The 20,389-nt window shown below is 38.3% G+C and overlaps 1 protein-coding gene across 4 annotated transcripts in view; it reads right to left on the reverse strand.

Moving 5' to 3' along the window:
* The window catches only part of wnt6b (wingless-type MMTV integration site family, member 6b), a 51,232-nt gene extending 34,675 nt beyond the window's left edge, over positions 1-16,557 (reverse strand). The window contains exons 1-3 of one of the 4 annotated variants that reach the window (XM_024287107.2): positions 15,822-16,557; positions 15,574-15,721; positions 15,141-15,490 (exon numbers count right to left, since the gene is read on the reverse strand). In XM_024287107.2, coding sequence (XP_024142875.1) covers positions 15,141-15,220 — 80 coding nt within the window. In that variant the 5' untranslated portion in view covers positions 15,221-15,490; positions 15,574-15,721; positions 15,822-16,557. Of the gene's footprint in view, positions 1-8,311; positions 8,505-15,140; positions 15,491-15,573 lie in introns of those variants that run through there. The other 3 variants (XM_036209680.1, XM_036209679.1, XM_024287110.2) reach the window with 3 other exon arrangements.
* Positions 16,558-20,389: the final 3,832 nt, after the last annotated feature.

Below are 20,389 nucleotides of genomic sequence, written 5' to 3' on the forward strand. Positions count from 1 at the left end.
GTGAACTCAGGTGGAAAAGTACATTGCTGGAGATAAAACCAAAAATGGAGGGAATTAATTGGATGATGGGATCAACGATGTGAAAGTGCCAAGCATTCTTGCCCTTGTTTGGAGAAAAAAACACGAAGTGTTCATCCCTATAAGGTGGATTATATGATGGATGAATTAAGACTCCACAGAGAACAAAGATGAGAGTTCCAGATATCAACTTTTTACCAATTGGAGCCACTTTGGCTTAAAGATGAACTTAAAGGTGAAAACAGAAATTATCTGGTTGACGGGGGTTTCAGTCACCAGCTAATGACAGCATGTGGGTGTGAAGACTAATAGAGCAGCTTAGTTTAAATTGCTGCGTGCTGTGATGAAACGCCGACTCCCCTCAGGATTTGTGTGTTTTTTTTCTGTGTGCATTCTGATGTAACCACAGCGAAACAATCCGTAAATTACATTTAATTCTCTGATTTATTGTTTTGTTCTGGCTGCAATCTGTTGTACAATCTGTCTGCAAGAAAAGTTCTAGCATCCCACATTCTGGAGGTCCCTGAATGCAGCATTGCTCTGTAGCTTCATGAAACCATTTTTGCTGAAACGAAGTAGAAATTGATCAAACATTTAAAAAAAAAAAAAAAAATCTTAAATAATTTGGAGTTGCATCTTCAACAAAAAGAAAGTGAAGAACATTTAAAATAGGGGCTGTGGATGCTTATTTCAATTCAATTTATGAACCAAGATTGACAAAGTTAATATTATGTTTGAAAATATGTAAGTTTAAATAATATGTATTTAAATTAATTACCATTATTTAAATCTAAATAGCCTTTTTTAACTTATTTTAGTAAACTTTACTAAAGTCTCTTTTTTACTAAGGTTTGAATGTAGAGTTTAAACAAGAGAGAAAAGTGTTAAAATGTTCATCTGAGAAAAGTCTATAAAGTGTGTAGAGAGTAGATTTACAAACATCTGGAATCAAACTTTGTGGATTTCACCTATGGAAGGTTTTTATAAAACGTAATCGACACGATAAACGACAGACTACTGTACAGAAAAAATTCTATTCTTTTACTTTGAAAATAAAAGAACTTCACCGACACTTTACTTTGAAGACTTATTTACTTAAAGTGACAGTTGAAATTCAACATTATTCAGCAATTTTTAGAGCCATCTTTACGTTGCGTGGAGTGTGTTTTTACTGCACTCTTCTATATTTATGAAAATAGATGTGTTAACTTCTTGAAATGAACTTACTCTGAGTTAATACAGCGAATCATTTGGAAAAAGAGACCCAAAATATTCTTTAAAAAAAACACAAACACACATAATTAGAAACAGAAACAACAAGACATAAAAAAAACAACATAAGTTCCACAATTTGTGAAATAAAAATGTTCTGACAAGGAACAAACCAGAACTAACAATGTTTGGACTTAAAGTTCCACTTTGATCATTTTTTTAAATATTCCAACAACAAAATCCCAGTGTTTTTATCTGTTGATTTATTTAAATCAAGCCGTTTTAGCCAAAATCAAAAAACCTGTTGCTGAGAGCTTTCTGTTTCCATTCTCTCCTCTTCTTATTTTTTTAGGGGGTTTCACATCGTTGAGGATGCATCATAATGCAGTGGAGTTTGTGGCTCACTCAGCATATTTTCTACGCCACAAATACAAACATTTTTTTCATTTGCTCTTGACTGACAATAATTTGAATGCATACATATTTTTTTAAAAAAAGAGTTTTTACCTTAATTTCCTTTATCTGTCTTCCATCATGAAAAAAGCCACAAGAACATGTTAAAAACACCAAAGCCATCATTTTCCTGATGAGTTGGTCTTCAAAGCTTAGAAAATCAAACACAACTAATCAACACTGGTAAGCACGGAGGTAGGGTTGCAGTGATGAGGGCTATCAGAGTCTGTCACAACAAGCCAAACCAACAGCAAATGAAAGCAGAACAACAAATCCTCAACAAGCCATTGATCAGAAAAAACATGTTTTTGTCTCCTTTCATGATCCTCTTTAAAATATCTTGTCTAAACACGGCAAATAATTAGTCTCTGAGAAACATAATCCTTCTGAAGAGCACAAATAAAAACTAACAAACCTCAATGAACTGTAGGAACGTAGAGAAGAAAGACTCCTCCATAATCATGTGACCAGAAAAGTCTACTTCAGGAGGATGGGGGTACTTAGTATCACCCACATGTTTTCCTTTCTGCTTTCATTTTTGTTACAACAATAAAGGTTCTGAAAAAAAAAAAAAAAAAACCTGCGTGTCTGAGACTGTGTTTATCTGAGGCTGAAATTCACAGCGATCAGATCTCCATGTAACGGACAGACATGCATTTCCCTCTCCCTCCAACAGAACACGGCAGCACCCGCTTGTTCTCGACTTCCTTTTGCAGTGAGGATGTTTGTAAAAGACGAAGATAAAACCCCAGATTCACCCGAGTTTGACAGCGATCTCATCGTCTCGTGCAGAATCCTGATTCGGATCAGCTGGTGAAGCTCGTGAAGGACGTTGTGGTCGCTGACAGTATCAGAGGCTGTCAGATAAGAGCGCTTCGTCTGAGTGGTTAGCGGGATGATAAGGGCCTGAACAATAGCATAACAGATAAAACAAGACAAAGAACCAAAAGCACTCAAATGAGAAATGCTGATAAGAGATCCTCTACAGCTGATTCGAAGGTTATGCAATCGGGATCAAAAGATTTATGACTTCAGCTTTCGACGGGATTTAGTTCAGTTTAAATATTTAAAGTCTGATGAAAATTGTGCCATTTTTCTGATGATGGTGGACATAAATTAGAAAAATTAAGCTTGTATTTCTGAGTATTTGAAATGAATCTGGAGCAGAGGAAAAAATGCAGTTTGAAAAAAAAGAGCTTAACTGTGAGGTAGAAACTACAATGGGCGGGGCCATCCACCTGCAAACAGATAGATCCATGAACGTCTTTGTTTTCCTGGAATCTGGATCTAATCTCGCCATGTTTGTAACTTATAGTTGCCAAACTGTTCATTTGACAGTAACCGATTTCTTGTTTACACTGGTGTGGTGGGCGTGTCATCTGGGAAGATTATAAAAATGAAGTTTACCTGTAAACGCCAGTTGGAGCGGTAAAAATGAGGATAAACACCCTGGCTACGTCGAAATTCCCTCTCTACTCACTTTATAGTGTGTTTGTCATTTTCTAGTGCTGTCTGAATCTACAATTCCAAAATCGAGTGCACTAGAAATTTCCCAGGGGTCTTTGCGAAAAACTAGCGTGTATTGCCGTCGAAGAGTTTTTGCGGAAAAAATGTGTTTACATGTGATTTTTTAATAAACCATCTACATTTTCATCATCAGAACACATAAATAGACGTGAAATGTTTGTGTATTTTTTATAAATAAAGTTTGATTTGATTCACACTAACTGATGATGCCGCTCTGCACTTTATCAACCGGGAGGATCACTCTTTTCACATCCTCCAGAAGACTCAGCAGTTGGAGATGTGAGGGGCTGTAAGCTTGTAAACAGAAAGCTCTCAGTAACGGAGAGGGGAAGAGGGGCGGGGCTTATTTGCACCAATAGTCCCGTCCACAACTGACGTTAGGTTCAAACCGGAAGCGCCGCAACCATAGGTCAACAAGGAAGCGGCCTCCGTTCCGCGTTTAGAGTGAACCGGGTGTGATGTGAATTTCCAATTAACTTTTGCCGCTCTGCAGAAACTATGTCCTTCAAACAACAGTTTTTTTTATTTTATGAAAACAGCGTCATCATAATTAAAAATTGCTTCAAAAATACATTAAAAAACGATCAAAGCAGAACTTTAAGGAAAATGTAGAAAATGTTTTTTAAAGTGGTTTTCTTGAGGTGAAATCTGAACAGAGTTGGGAGCATGAAAGACCCACAGAAGGTCAGAAAGAAGCTCTGGGTTTTATTAAAGATCCCGTGGCATTACGTACACTAAAGGACCCTTCTTTCTTCTTTTCACTCCACCCACGAATGAATGAATTTTATCCCCCTTTAATCCCTGAAGTATTCTGGAGATGAGGAAAGTCACGACAAGCTCTCCTCTTAGACGCCAGAGTGCAAATTGCACAGAGTCTAAAAATGGAAAAGCCTGCTGGGGGTTCAGGACGAGACAAGCAAAGCCTGAGAGCAGAACCAGAAAATTATCAATGTTGTGACAAAGAAATTATGGAGTTTTGCTGAAAATGAAAATATTTAAAATCTTTAATCCCGAGAGACTTTGAATTCAGCGTTCGGCCAAAACCTGCTGGCTCTGACTGCGCTGTCTGGCTAACAGTCAGACATGTTTGATCACGCTGCTGACGCCGGCGTGAGGCCGCTCTGCTAATTCTGGAAAACAACAGAAAAAAGTCTCACTGCTCATAACTTTCCAGAGGAGTCTGACTGACAGCGAGAGGAGAGCAGCTTCACCCGAGAAAACATTTGTTCTGCTTTAACAACAGCGGCACACCCAGGAGGCCCAGACCCCAGAGCGGACTCCCAACCCGGGTCCTCGGATCTCTGACCCTATTCAGGCTGATAGGGGAAGTCCGCAAGAGGCAGGTGTGCTTCAGCAAGGTAGGCCGTGTTCCCCAAGAACCACACTTGTACCGGTACCGGTCCGTGGGACGGTTGGTACCGGGCCGCAGAGACAAAAAAACAACACAACTTCCTTTTTTTTCTGCTTTTTTTTACAATCTTTTTCTGAATTAAGTTTTATTTTGGAAAACCAATGGATTCTCTCCACCTCATTCTTCACACATGTAAAAAATTCATCTTTAACTTTCTTAAAGGAGCAGCTCCAAAATCTATAGTGAAACCCCCTAGCTATCAAAGCTGACCAAAAACAAACATATTTGGACAATAACTAAACTGAAATAGTCAGAAGAAGACTTCAAAATAAAATAAATCTGCATTTAATAGACAAAAACCAGGAGTCTTTACTCCAAATATGCATTTATTCTGACGGTTGTTCCAAAGATCATAGCAATAATGCAGAATATTCATTAATTGGATGTGATAATACGAGGTTGCTGCTAATAAAGTTGTTCAAACGTTGGATTCACGTTTTTTATTTAATTAGAAAACAGCAGCTTTACAGAACACATTTTTTTTGTATTTATTTTAAAAGTCGGACGAGGCTGAAGTTTGCGTCTGATTTTTTTAGCTTCCACTTTGACATTTCTGGGTTAAAGAAAAATCTAGAACACATTTTAATGGTTGCTACAGGAACTTGGCGAACAAATGAAGTTTAAACCAGTTATTTTACAGAAGATGAAAATAAACTGTATCCTCAAAAGTTAAGAGAAACTGAAAGATAAAAAGATAAAAATCCTACACCGACTTCAGCGCAGACCAGAACAATACAGACCAGAACATGGAAGTTCAGGCTATGTCCCGATTCCTTCCCTAATCCCAATTTGCAGGACAAATTGGATTTTAAAAGCAATTCAGACACCATGCTCGTTTATTTTTTTAAAGACCAATTCACAACATAAAAACTAAATTAAACATTTTAAGTATATTTAAATGCTCAAAATAGGACACACATATTACTAAAGACAACAAAATGACAACAAAGTTAAGTTTGGAATATCTTAGCTTTGTTTAAATACTTACAATAGGACATAAATAGGAGCTAAAAGTAATAAAATGATAACAAAGTTTGGTTTTAAAATTCTTAGCTATCTTTAAATGCTCAAAATAGGACACAACTATTACCAAAAAAAGAATAAAGTTATAATAAAGTTAAGTTTGGAAAATCTTTGCTGTCTTTAAATGCTTGAAATATGACATGAATTTTAGCAAAAAGTAAAAAAAAAAACAAATAGGGTTTAGAAATCTTAAATGTATGCTTAAAATTTGATATAAATATTACAAAAAAACAATAAAATTACAACAAACAACATTCACCAACAGTGAGCATTGATGCACAATGGTTTTTCGCAAAGTATTCTGGGAAATGTCTAGAGTACGGCTCTACAAAATGTCAAACGCCCTATAAAGTGGACTAAGAAGTAAGTAGTGAAGAAATTCAGACACAAACACCGTCTGACAGTAAACCAGTCCGTGATCTGAAAAAGGTTGGAGACCAAACATCAGATTCATTCAGACAAAAATACAATTTTCCTTCCACAATCAGGAAGTGACTCTTCTGAGGAATTCTGAAGCCGGAGCAGAGATCTACACAAAGGTGTGACATCACATGGATGACACATCCATCCATCCATCTTCTTGACCGCTGCTTCCCTTTCGGGGTCGCGGGGGTGCCGGAGCCTATCCCGGCTACTGAAGGGCGAAGGCGGGGTACGCCCTGGACAGGTCGCCAGTCTGTCGCAGGGCATGGATGACACAAAAGGGATAAATTCAAACTTTATTTGAACATTTTTGTAGATTATTTTACCTAATTAGGAAACATTTTTCTGTACTAGTTGGAATGCTTTATAAAACAGACATTATAATGAGTAACCGTAACAACTGAAGCATTTTTTCTACATGTGTTACTAAAATCCACTCAAACTTGGACCGAATATTCAGGCAGACTGAAGAGGAGAAAGGAGGTCTTAGTTTTTGTCGACGTTAGATCGCTGACAATTACCAGAGGAGGACTCCAAAAGCTGCTGAGGACGCAGCAGTGATGTGAAGAATTCACTGAGTTCATGGAGTTTAAGCTGAGGGAGGAAACAGACCTTCTCCTGCTGATGCTGTTTGTGCAGTTCAAGCACAGTGTTGTTAACAAACCAGTAAAACAGCATCTGAACGGATTGATGGTGAATTTCAGCTTCCTGATAAACTTTTTAATTAAAAAATGAGTCATGACAACACAGCAACTTCAATAATACTAGTTCCTTTTTCCTTGAATAAATAAGATGATGTAAGAGAGATATAGTATGTCCTTTCCATCAAACTCATTTTGACAGGTGACCTTTGACCTCCACATTCCGATGTGATGACGTAACAATTTTATATCGATTTGATATAAAGTTTATATAAAGTTTATATCAAATTGATATCAAATTGTTGCATTCTGGGATATGTGACCGTAGTGTAATACCGTGTTCACACCAAACGTGATTTGCACAGCAGAGGCAGCCAGTTTCAATGTTAAATCAATGGACATTTGAGCGACGGGGCTGACACGGCGTTGGGCATGTGACATTTTCAGTGACTCAATCACAGGATAGAGTACCAATAACTCAGTGAGATGTCCACAGACACTGCTCCGTGTAGCGATCATGCTAAAAACATTAGCTGACATTAGCGTCTGGGGTGTCAACCTCAGGCGTGCGGCGAGCAGTGAATCTGCAGCGAAAAAGTGGCTGGCCATGTGAATTTGTCGCGCAAATGGCGTTCTGTGTGAACACAGCATTAGACAACCATTCATTCCAGTTAACGCCATCTTTTGTGGTACCGCTCAGGCTGATGTTGTGATGAAAATACAAGAACATCTGATGCTAACAATTCAATCAAAAAGAACAGAAACAAGATTTTAAAAAACTGATCCACAATGAAACAAAAACATTCCCTAGAATATTTGGAAAATTTTGAGTCTGTCTCTGTGTCAAAAAACTCTGTCACTTTTCAAAAACATCCTTGACTGTTTTTTGTCTCATAGTTGCACGTTCCTTCCTCTCCAACTATGTTTGATTTGGTTTAGAAAAAAACAAAACCATTTGAGGACATTTCTGTGAATGCGTACTCATTCCCACACAAACGGTGTGTGAACAGTCAGCGCCTCCATCGCCTCCAAACCAGAACTTCACTGTAACAGATCTAATCTTGTCAGAGCAGGACGAGAATGGAAGACTGCCCATCTCCCGGGTCCTGATGAGATTCTTACAGATAAGATCAAAGAACAATGCGGGCTTGGCAACATTAAGGCAGTAAAAAATTATTTAGCTGTGCGTGTCTGTGTGTGTGTTTGTGTGTTTGTGCGTGTGTGTGTTTGTCTGTTCTTGGCAAGTGCCCACTTGTTCACTAATGTCTATAGAAGGAGGTACCAACACTACCTAGAATTATTAGAGACATTTGAGTGTGTTTCTATAAAACATGGAAAGGGACAGTCGGTTATAAGAGCTAGACAGACTGACCCAAACAGGAAGTACCTAATGGTTCCAAGAAGCCAAAATCCCACAGACTTCTATAGAGAAATAAACAGCTTAATCCTATTTTTTTTCTGTGGTCCAAACTATTCAAGTTATGAAATGACCAATCACAGGCCTTAATAAAAGTGGGTGGAGCCTGCTGGCCCCCCACATCCAACGTTTGATTGACAGATAGCCGCTTTCAGTGAAAGGGGTGGGAAATTTCAACAAGCTTACTCCTGATTGGTGAGAATGGTTGCCATAGAAACGCTGACTCAGACCAATCCCTGCGTACTGGCGTTGTCTGGCTCCAACAGCGGATCACCGTTAGAGAAAGTCGGTGCGTGTTAGTGGTCCTGGCAGCGCAGACTCTTCCTGATGTTAGGTTGGGGTTGTGAGGGGCTGTAAGCTAGCAGGAGAGAGTGCAAACAAAGGTATGATGGGAAATAAGTTCAGGTTTACCCAGAGCCAACATTCCCTCCCAAACTTAGAGGTAAGTTTCTAATGATCTGCAGAAACTATGTTTGAAAAACAACACAAATTTTTAATATTTTGGCCTAAAATTACATAATAAAAATGAAAACTAACTGGAGACGCTTTGAACATAGATCAGAAGACGATCAAAGGCAGACTTTAAGGTTGGACAACAGGAGGTAAGCTCATCCACTGATAGTTGCTGTATGTGCAGAGAGAACAAACATGCAATAAACTCAGAGAGCAGCGCTCTGTTTCTGACTGTTTTACATGCAGCTCTGAGGTTTTTTCCGCTGACACACGTGTGCACCTGTGCTCGTGCAGCATTATCTGCACATGCCGGCAGCCAATCCCGAGCTGCGACGCACAAATAACAACGCCGGCTCTGCAGATCTCTGCAGTCAAAAGCAGCGCAGAAGAGCAAAGGCATTCCTCACTCGGAGCTGCGCTCTCTGCTCTCAGGCCAAATGATTAGAGCGCTTTAATCAGCTCAGGCTCTGAAAGGACGCCTATCTCCCGGCGTTTCATATCTCTCACTCTGCGTCTCTCGTTGCAGGAGCAGCCGTCGGCGTGATGGGCATTTTCCCTCAAAAGACGCGCAGAGATAGAGACGCTCATAAGGAATGAGCGCGATGTCTGATGGCTCGTCCAGCATCTGTCAGCACAGAGAAGCATTGTCCCGGCAGAGCGGCGAGCGATCCGCAGGTGTGGCATCACAGCCGCTCACTGTGTGCGTCTGTCAATGATGGAAAGAAGATGACAAATCGTGTCAGTGCGGATGGAAAGGAAGCAGATGATTCCTTAGTGTTGATTCCCTTAATCCACTCCAGATTTACTTCTTAAATAAATGCTTCTCATCCTGAAGAATTCATGGAAATTGAACTTTGACTGTTGGCTTTCTCTGCTTGACTGAACTCCATCTCTGCATCTCCATCGTTTGGCCTTAAAAGCGATAAATACACGTAACTTATTATGACTTACTTTACAGTTTAGCAACCAAAATAAAGATTTAAAAAAAATCTAGGTGTGGCTTAATTAGGGTGCCTCATCTGTTTAATAAAAAAGTTCCCAACACTTAAATTAAACAAAAAAAATTATTATTATTATTATTTTTTTACTTTTTTTATGTAAATAAAAGAACATATTAACAAAAATGTATAAAAATTAGGGCAGGGAATTGATTTAAAAATGTAACAAATTAATTGCAAACCTGAAAAAAATTAATTGTGATTATTATCATTTTTTGTTTTAGTAACACTGTTTGGCGACCACTTTTTATCTGCGAATGATCACAACATGAAAACACACAAAATTGTACATTTAAAACATTTATTCTTAATTAGTGCTGTCAATGGATTTAAAAAAAATAACCAGATAAATCTCCCCTTTGTGTTGTGATTAATCACACAAATGTTTTACTGAGTTTATTTTAGATGACAATATGGCTCCAGACCATGGATCAAATAATCTGCTTTTTTGGAAAAAGCGATCTAAACCAAAATAAAAAATAGCAAGATTAAAGTGCTAAAAGCCAATTGAATGTTTACTTCTTATGTAAATAATCATGTTATAAGAGGAGAAATACCTGACAAGAGCGCTGTGGAAGCCTTTCTTTAAATTGCGTTAATAAATATTAACGCGTTAATTATTTTTGATTAATCGCATGTGTTAACATGCTAACATTCACAGCACTGATGAAAATATTTTTTTCTAAGTTTAATAAAAAAGTCTCTAGCCATCATTTTTACAAAAAAGACAAAGTTTATTATTCTAAAAAATATTCAAAATTTCGATATTATTGCTATATTTTAAAGATTTAGTGTGGAATAAAGTATGTAAAGTAAAATAATCTTTAGTAGAAGAAACTTTGAGAGGACACAAATTCTTTTTAGAGAATTTAAAATTTGCAACCATACAAAAAAAATTGTGTCCAAATTTTTTTGCCTTAAATTTAGACTAATTTCTAAAAGAATTAATTGACTGAATGTTGGTTTATTGGGTTAAAGACTAAAACTTATTTATACTGATCAGCATCTGCATCAGGATGGAGGATTTTCTTCTTCTAGACTTGATTCTACTCCAGTTTCTGAGACTTCATCTGGACTTCAAAAGAAACGTCAGCATCAACATGGACTACGGCATCCGTGAAGGGTCAACTTGGTGTCTTGTTTTATGTCCGTTATACTAAAGCTAATCCGCTGATCCTCAGAGACTTTTAAACCTCCTTCCAGTCTGACGTCTGCACCTCCTTCTGCTTCCATAGAGTCCACTTCTAAATGACGGAGTGGTGAACCAATCAGAATCACTCATTAAATGTGACCGGCTTGTTTTGGGTCATCTAAGATGTTCTAGAGGGAAGGGGATGGTTTCCAAAGAGTTATGGAGTCAAAACTCAAACATTTTTTTCACACATAAAATCCTGAATTATTCAATAATTTATTCTCATTTATACTGAAGTCAACATCAGGATGAAGGTGAACTCCGGGTAATAGTAAAGACTCTTCTAGGAGACATTTAGAGACACTAATAACCATATTAATGAGCTGTGGATTGAGTCCATGGACAAAATGCGTCGAGGAACTTCACGCTTTTCAAACCACGTGTTTCCATCAGAGCTCTATGCAGTCACAGCAGGAGTCCTCATCATTCCTACAACTTCCAAATCCGGAGGCAGACATCTCCTCCACCTTTCAGGCTCAAACTTTAAGTCTTGATAAAACACACCTGGGTGAGCCTGAGCTGTGGTTTTAGGGAGTACAGGTGTGCTGAAGGCCATTCGATTAAGGCTGGGGATCGATGATCATTTCCAGAAACTATTTGATTTACATTTTTTTAGATTCTTTCGATCCACTAAATTCAATTCAATTTTGAGTTTACATTGTTTACACATTTTTAATAATCTACTATATGTTTTGAATATATGTATATTAATCTGATCCAGTTCACACATTGTAAAATGTATCAGTGAAATAATTAGATTATAAATATCATCCAGTGTTACATGGATTCTCAAAAGGAGAAGTTCTAACAAAAATGTTCAGAGCATTAACATTGTAAACATTGTTCTGCTTCTCCTGGAGGACGTTTCAGTTTGGCCACTAGGTGGCGATCACGCTGTAGCATTACACCTTATTCCAGAAGAAGAAGAAAGTATGAGCAAAAAAGGATATTTTACACCACTAATTGGTTACTTTAAAAAAAAAATCCTTAAAAGTTTGGAATATTCATGTCTGTGAGTTTATAAAGATGTTCCATTAAATGTTAGCATCAAGCTAGCAGAGTTTAGCTTTATGTGCTAAATCGATTTATATTTTTTGAATTGATTATTGATCTGTTAAGTTTAAATTCAAATCACTTTTATCAACCCAGCCCTACATCCTATGACTGCACACTTGTTTAGCTCTTCCTGTTTATATTTTAACCTCTTTATCCTGTTCGTCTCTTATTCTGCACTTGTAGATGGTCGTCCTCACTGATCCTGCTGGTTCTGTTTCCACTCAGCGTGTTTTCTACATCACACATTCCAGCTTGATTTACAATTATTTGAAAAATGTAATATTTAGAAATGCAATGTTGAGCTTAATTTCCTGTAATATGTCCTCCATCATCAGAAAAAGGCTACAAAAACTAAGTTTTAATCATAATGGGTCTAATATTTTGACTGCATCACACTATATAAGTTAATAATAGCTTGAGGTAGTGCCGAGCAATATGGAAAAAAAATTGTATATCATGACATAGATTTTTTTTATATATCACAGTAACAATATATATTACAATAAATTATATTTTCAGCTTTTTTATGGAAAAAATTGACAAAAATGTCATTACTGACTTTATTTTTTCAAGTAACTGAATAGTTACGAATGAGAAACATTTTTTTTACCCTTTATCACCTTGTGAAGGAGAAAGACGAGCCGCTTTTCTCCTTCACATCTGCTGGAATCATCATGTTAACGGTTGAAAAGTTACAGTAAATCAAAGAATATAAACACTGGAGCTCCGGTCTTGGAGGGTTAAAGTGCACAACAGTTTCTATGTAGGAATACATATTTTTCCACAAAAGTTTATCAGTAAAAATAAACAAATTATCGGCATATCACCCAGAGTTAATCTGATTTTATATCTTTGTACCTGGAAAAGGTAGTAGGAATCAATTGGTGTAATTGGGTGACAAGTAGAAATGTAGATCATGGAACCTCCACTTTAAGTCAGTGACAGCAGAACTGCACACAGTGGAGGATGGAGACGTGCCAGTCACGCAGGAGCAGAGGCCCACAAGGCCTCGCTGACACTACATCCCACATTGACCTTGACTCCGCTGTGAATGAACAGTGGGAGGATTCAATAGAACAAAACCACAAAGCTTCACTTCAAGCCCTGCAGAAGTGTGTATGTGTGTGAGAGAGAGACTGAAACACTTCATGTTTCCACACAGAAGTCAGAAACAGCAGACATGCAGACCGAAAAATAGAAAATATGTTATCAGCTCATCTGCTGGAGCTGTCAGACTGTCAGACACTCGCAGAGCTGAGCCTGAATGGATTGTTTTATGATGACAAATCCACTGCGCCTAAAGGGCCACCTGACATTCCTCACCCTGGACTCCCTCCACACACACACAAACACACACCATCAGCACCTCCAGCTCATTCTACCTTCTTTGAACTCCTAACCAGCTTCATTTCTTTTTAAACCTCTTTATTTTTATTTCTCTTTGGTTCAGCAGCTTCTGTCCTTTCACTCAGAAAGTCCAGAACTTCCTAGAACTGAGCTGCCAGCAGGATCCAGTTGTTCTTGACATATTGAAAAGCCTCATTTATGAAGTTCATGAGTCTGAAATATCGAATGCAAAAAACAAATTCAAATTATAAAGACAATTTTAAGTAAAAAGTCAATTTTAAAATAAAACTAGAAAAGTCGCATTACCTGCGATAATGCTAGTGTGAATGCTTTTTCTGAATGTGGTCGCTGAAGATGCTGTAGAAAATGACTGTAATTGCTGAAGGGGTTAACTGAAAATGCTAAAACTACTTGCATAATTCCAAAATTGCTAAAGAGCTAAAAGTTGCAGAAAGTGCACAGAGAATTTTAACAATTCTTGAATTTTTTTTAAAATTGAAAAAAAAAAAAACTTGAAATGCAAAAAAGGTTTGAACTCAGAATTAGCCCAAAACCTCAGTATGTGCTAAATTATCCAAAAATGCTAACACGTTGCTAAAATGCTAGCTTAACCCAGAATTGGCTCAGAAAAACTCAGTGGATAACAAATTAGACAAAAACACATTGCTAAACATACTAGCTTAACCCAGGATTAACCAAAAAAAAACCTCGGTAGATAACAAATTAACCAAAAATGCTAACACGTTGCTAGAATACTAACTTAACCAAGAATTAGCCCAGAAAACCTCAGTAGATGTCAAATTAGCTTAAAAAAGTGAACACATTGCTAAAGTGCTAGCTTAACTCACGATTAGCCTTAGAAACCACAGTATATGCCAAAATAGCAAAAAAGCTAGCATTTTGCAAAAATATTAGCACAACTCAGAATTAGCCCAAAAACATCAGTAGATGCCAAAACAGCCAAGAAAAGCAGGGATGTTGCTGAAATGCTAGCTTATCACAGAATTAGCCCAAAAAAACTCAGTGATGCCACATTAGCCAAAGAAGCTAACACATTGCTAAAATGGTAGCTTAACTCGGAATTAGCCCAAAAAATCTCAGTAATGTCAAAATAGCCCAAAAAAAAAGCTAGCACATTGCTAAAATACTGGCTTAACTCAAAATTAGCCCCAAAACCTCAGTAGATGCTAAATTAGCCAAAAACATTATCATGTTGCTGAAATATTAGCTAAACTCAAGAATAACCCCCCCCCCCCCAAAAAAAATGTCTTCGATGCTAAATTAGCCAAAAATGTTAGAATGTTGCTGAACTATTAGCTATTGTCAAAATTAGCCTTAAAAAACCTCATTGTTATTACTGTCCTTAACGAGTTGAACGTTTTTATTCAAATACTGAACCGGTTTCAAAGTGCGCAATTTTTTAAATGAATTTTATGAAAAAATTGCACGAATTGTGTAAAATTATAAAAAATTGTGTGACATAATAATGCCAAAAGTACAAGGATTAATTTCCTGAACATTCTGAACGTTTTTAATATCATAAAATGCAGAATTGGGAGACATTTGACAATTCATTTCATTGGAGCTGAAAAATTGAAGAAATTGCGTAAATCTTAAAAACCATAAAATGTACAAATACCAAAACTTCAAGCAGGAAAGTCCTTAAGTGAGCTGAACGTTTTGATACCAAGATTGCAGAAATTGCTGAAAGTGTGCTTAATGCTTAAAGTATTCACACAATAAATGCAGAAATCATTAACATTTGGATTGATAATTGGGAGTTAATTTAATAAATAAAGCAAAAGTTATTATTTTTAATGTTTGCTGAGTTTTTCTGATAAATTCTGCTTGTCGGACTCAGAAATGCTGAGTAATGTTTTTTTTTTTTTAATGCGTCAAACTGTGCGCAAAAACAAACCATGGCGCAAAAGTTGTCCCGAGTTGGAGGCGCGCGCGCCACACGACTCACCACCAGAGTCCGATGATGTTGAGCGGACAGAGCGACATGAAGAACAGGGCCAGCTGGATCCGCGACAGGCGGACCGTCATGATGCACGCGGCGGGAATCCCCCGCGAGGTTCAGTCGAAGCGGCGGGAGGGAAGCTCTCTGATATGGAAAAGTTCTCCGTCAGCGGCGGCGCGCGGGTCCAGGTGCTCCCGTCGGGCGCATCTTGGCGCGCAGCAAAGCCGGTCAAGTGTCCGCTTCCAAAAGAGTGTCTGACCTCCTCATGGTCGCGGAGCTGGTTCCGTCTGCCGCCGCGCATCACATGCTCCCAGCCCGGAGAAGGAGCTCCAACTCCCCCAGTCCACTCACCTCCTCTACATTATTCAGAAAGAGACAAGTCGGTCTTCATTTGGTGTCAAGGTTTCAGAGGTTTCCCGCTCGCTCTGAGCTGTCCTACCCTCCGCGCGCGCTCCGCTCTCTGCGCTCTGACGCACGGATGAAGCGTCTCCTCCGCTCTCCGTCAGAGGACGTCTTCTCCGGGGGATAAAGTCTGGAGCTGTCTTCTTCCACCTTAACTGTGACGTCGCTCCGGGCGAGGCGAAATTCTGCTGTCATTCAGGGAGGAGACGGGACGGGGAGAGAGAGAAAGAAACGGCAATTAGTTTGAGGAGCACACGCGGGGTAAACACGCGCGCGCTCACAAACCTGCAGCAGAAGGTGAACGACCAAAGGAGGAAGAACTGCGCCTTTCTTGGCAAACCGAATAATTTCCGTTTGCAGTTTCATTTTGATCGGAGTTGTTTAAACTTGCCTCGTGAGCGCGGAGGCTTCATGGAACAGACGAGCAGCAAACAGCAGAACGGAGCTCTGGCTGCACATCTTACATGATCCACACACGACCTGGATGTCCAACTTTAAATAATGGAAAAATGAGAATGGTTCTGGAAGACCAAAAATGGAAATTTTCTTTACAAAAAAAAAAAAAAAAAGAAAGAAAAAAAAAGCCAGGTTTATGTTGGGAAACAGTAAGAGGTTTAGAGGCTGCTATACACATGTGAGATTATAGATGATAAAATATTCAATTTCATTAAAACTAGGTTGGAAATCGATTCAAAAAAATGTAACCAATTAATCGCAAACCCAGAAAAAATAATGAAACAATAATAATTGTGATTAATCGCAATTATTATTGTTTTGTGACAGTATTTGCCAATGCCAACTACTTATTATCTGCGAATAATTACAATGTGAAATCACACATTAAACGTAACATTTATTTAAAAATTAAAACGTCTTACAATTTTTGGCACCACTTTTAAATCTAGAAAAAAAAAACGATTAAAACCAAATAAAATCTACAACATATTGGAAAAAAATGCAGAAACAAATAAAAGGCAAAAAATTCCAAATAAGAAATAATTTAAAAAATCCAGCCCTCCACATCATTTTACTTTATAGTTATTATTGGCCCAATGTTATCTTGCACTTATTTCTTATTTTAAAACTAGCATAATTTTGGCAAAATATATATTTTATGGAGAGGAAAATATTTGAAGTTATTTAAGGTATAAATTGATTTATTCTGGAATAATATTCCTGCCTTTTTATTATTAATTTAGAGCAAAAGGAAGATGGTAACAGAGGGAAGTAACATCATAAAACAACCAGGTCTAAATAGCAATCTGGAATGGGCGGGGCTTGTCTACACACACACTCAGGTGTTACACACATACCTGTTGTTTCACATTTAAACTAGTCTAAATTTTCACAATACAACTACTCACACACACACTTATGCATATAAACCCACAAAAATAAAGCCTTTCATTCGGTCACACAGAATTAGAACTAATTAGAACTAATTTGCTATTAGTGCAAAGGTGAGTTGACACCTGTGATCAGGTGAGTTTATGTTTTGCTGAGGTGGATGATGATGGAATGTAGGGGTAGAGCGACCAACCATCTCCAAGACCCGGAGCAGCAGCAGCAGCCAGGTCCCTCCTACACCCACCATGGGGCCGCAGAGGGAATCTGCCCACTGGGCAATCCCATATCTGATATTTAACCAACTTTCATTTTTTATTTCTGTCTTTAAAAGTAAGTTCTGCTTACTAAACGTACGTGTAATGAATTTGAGATCAGAGGTTTATTATCACCTCAATTATCAAGAGCATCAAAACCCCGAAACACGACTTCCAATTGTTAAAGAGGAAGTGAAGACAATTATTTTTCTCAGATTATTTAACAAATACATGTTTATTCTCATGTAAATGCTCCAAATTATGTAAAGTAGAACTCAAAAATAGTCTCCTGCTCCAATTCTAGTTCAATAAAAATGTGAATTTTTTCAATTTTTTGTTTTCAATAAACAGGAATTAAACTTTTTTTTGTCAGAAATTCCATCTGTGAAAATCAGAATCAAAGAATATTTGTGTAGATTCAGAAACGTCCATGTATCCCATAAAATAAAAAAAAACAACAGCTGATTGTGACTCACATTTGGTTGCTGCACTTCGTTGGTGTTATTTTGGGGATAATGCGATTACTCGGTGGTATGAAGTGAAGAGAATTCACGGGCCGAAGGAAATCTTTTTATATGATTACATTTTCATAGATATTTCTGGAAGTTCCACTCCCAGGTGCTTTAATTACGGCATAGTTTGATCAGGCTTGTGCTCAATTCAGGATGTTCAGCATTCTCAGATTCATGTCGATCCAGAGCATACAAAATAAAAAAATATGTTGTTTCAAAGGTGAATGAATGAGTTTAATCACAGTGTTGATTTGGAGCTTTTTGTGGAGATGTAAAGGTCTGTTTTGTATCAGAATGTTTAGTCTGATTGGATCCATGGCTTTTATTTTGAAAAGATACAGTAAGCTATTTACTGATGTAGTAAAGGTCTGCTTCTGGACATTTGGCATCAACTGATTCAAGTTTTGGTTCTGCTAAAGGTGAATTTACTGCAGTCCATCCGGTATGGTCTGGAAAGACATCCTTTGGGATTTTCTCACATCACATCTTGATGGAACTAATCTTTAAATTTGTGATTTTATAGTTCGTCAAACTGCTGTGTTATCCCTGTTCTTTGTGTTTCATGTCAACACAAACACAGCTGCTTTTGTCAGGGGCTATCACAGAGTTCCAGTTCTTGTTACCACAGTAAAAGTCTGATCCACTTGAGGGTAGAAGTCTTCGTTCACTAACACATGAGCTCCAGAGTTTAGGAAAAAAAAAAACGGCGAGCCGGAGGCGAGGTCCACTGTCAAGAACAGGAGCACAGATGAGCTGCCTGGGATCTGGACTCTCTCCCGTTATCTTCTCTCTCTCCTTATTGAATGAGCAGTTATTGTGAATTTTGTGGTGATTGAGGTCCAAGCGGCTCATTTTAATGCTATCCTGTCTGCTTTCCCTGCTGCTGCCATACAGCTTTCGTCTCAGCAGACCAAAGAGTTGACCGTGTTGGTGAAGAAGCGACGGGAATTCATGTTGTCTCTTGGCTCTAACATACGGAGCAACACCACCACAGAATATGGTCTCAGGTTCTTTGTATAAAAGCTCTGATTTACTTCATTCTTCGATTATTCTTTTTCGACGACGGTGGAAGTTTCCTTTGGATAGCCAATAGGATTTCTTCACACCAAGCTATCGCAGATTCAGTCTTCTCATTCTGGTGCAGGTCAACAGTTTTGTTTCTGGTGTCCTTCGACAGCTCTTTGGTGGAGTTTGGAGTGTGACTGTTTGACGTAGCGGACAGGTGTCTTTTCTATAGATAACCAGTTCAAACAGGTGCCATAAATACAGTGGAGGAGAGAGGATTCTCAGACAGAAGCAGAAATCCTGCTTGTTGGTAGGTGACCAAATACTTATTTTCCACTGTAATTTACAAATAAATTCTTTAAAAATCAGAAAATGTGATTTTCCTGATTTTTTTTCTCATTTTGTCTCTAATAGTTGAGATATACCTATGATGAAAATTACAGACCTTTGTCAACACTTTAAGTGGGAGAACTTGCACAGTTGGTGGCTGACTGAATACTTTTTTGTCCCACTGTATCTGACCTTGTAGAATTTTGGTGATTGGAATTCTGCTGACAAAGCAATTTCCCCTCAGGATAAATAAAGTATTCAGATTCTGGTTAAAATGGATATTTGTCTTCCAGAAGTAGAAGGTAATTCAGGTGATTTCCAGATCTTTTATTGACCTTTACTCATCCAGCTCTGGATCAGTTTATTGATTTGCTTTATTGATCTTTTTTTATCCTTAAAGTCCTAACAAAGTATGTTTTACAGAAATTTGTATGAAGGAAACTTTGTCTTTACTTTTCAAAAATAAGTAATTAGTCTGCATACAAACTTTTGTCTTTTAAATCAAACTTGCATTGTTTTCTTTTGGCCATGCTCCCTTTTTCAGCTTCACACATTGCTGAAAGATGTGGTTTGTCACGTTTTGATGTTTCCAGGAAAAAACCTTCAAACTGTGCAGAGTGAGGCGTCAATAAGAGATCTGGCAGCAGGTGCGATCAATTCAGAGCGTCATGAGAGTTTTCTGTGGATGACACCTTTGCCACACTTTACCTTGCCCTGCTTCTCCTCTGGAGCTCCTCCGTCTCTGCTGGACGAGTGTGTTTTGTTAGGGAGGGCTGATTCCTCATACTTGGCCGAGGCTTTATGGACAATAAAGATCTGATTTCAAAGTCCGGCAGGGTGTTGGGCCTGGGGTCTTGGCTCAGCTTTAGCTGCCTGCTGGGAGGAGACGCTGCACAGCCTTTAACCAGATGGCCATCAGCGCACATACAGTAGATTTATATTGTACATGATGCTGGAAATCTTTTCTATGAGCGATTCCATTCAGCAATCTCTGAGAAACCGAGCTGCTCTGGTGTTTCAGTTTTGCTGTTGCACCAAACAACACTTTGACTCTGTTGTTTTAGTCATTCCAACAGAGACTTTTGGAGGCTTTCGTGGTTAATGGGGGCAACAGGACCCCTGCTGTTTAGATGTTGGCCAACACGGGAGCAGCTGTGGCGCTCCCCAGCCCAAATCCGCGGCTTTCCTTCAGTTTTTCCTCTTTCTGTGCGCTGGATTCATCAGACTTGTTTACTCCCCCACTGTTTCATCTTAATCACATAGCTCAGGGTGGAGATATGTGACCTGTCCCTCCAGCGTTTATAATACATCTGTGGAGACTTAGGTCAGTGCTGCAAGGGAGAACGCCCTGACAGATATGGGAGCCTCACTGAGAGCGCATTTTTAAACATCAAACCTATAAGCC

The sequence above is a fragment of the Oryzias melastigma genome, linkage group LG21 (assembly GCF_002922805.2).
Source record: "Oryzias melastigma strain HK-1 linkage group LG21, ASM292280v2, whole genome shotgun sequence".
Classification (NCBI taxonomy): Eukaryota; Metazoa; Chordata; class Actinopteri; order Beloniformes; family Adrianichthyidae; genus Oryzias; species Oryzias melastigma.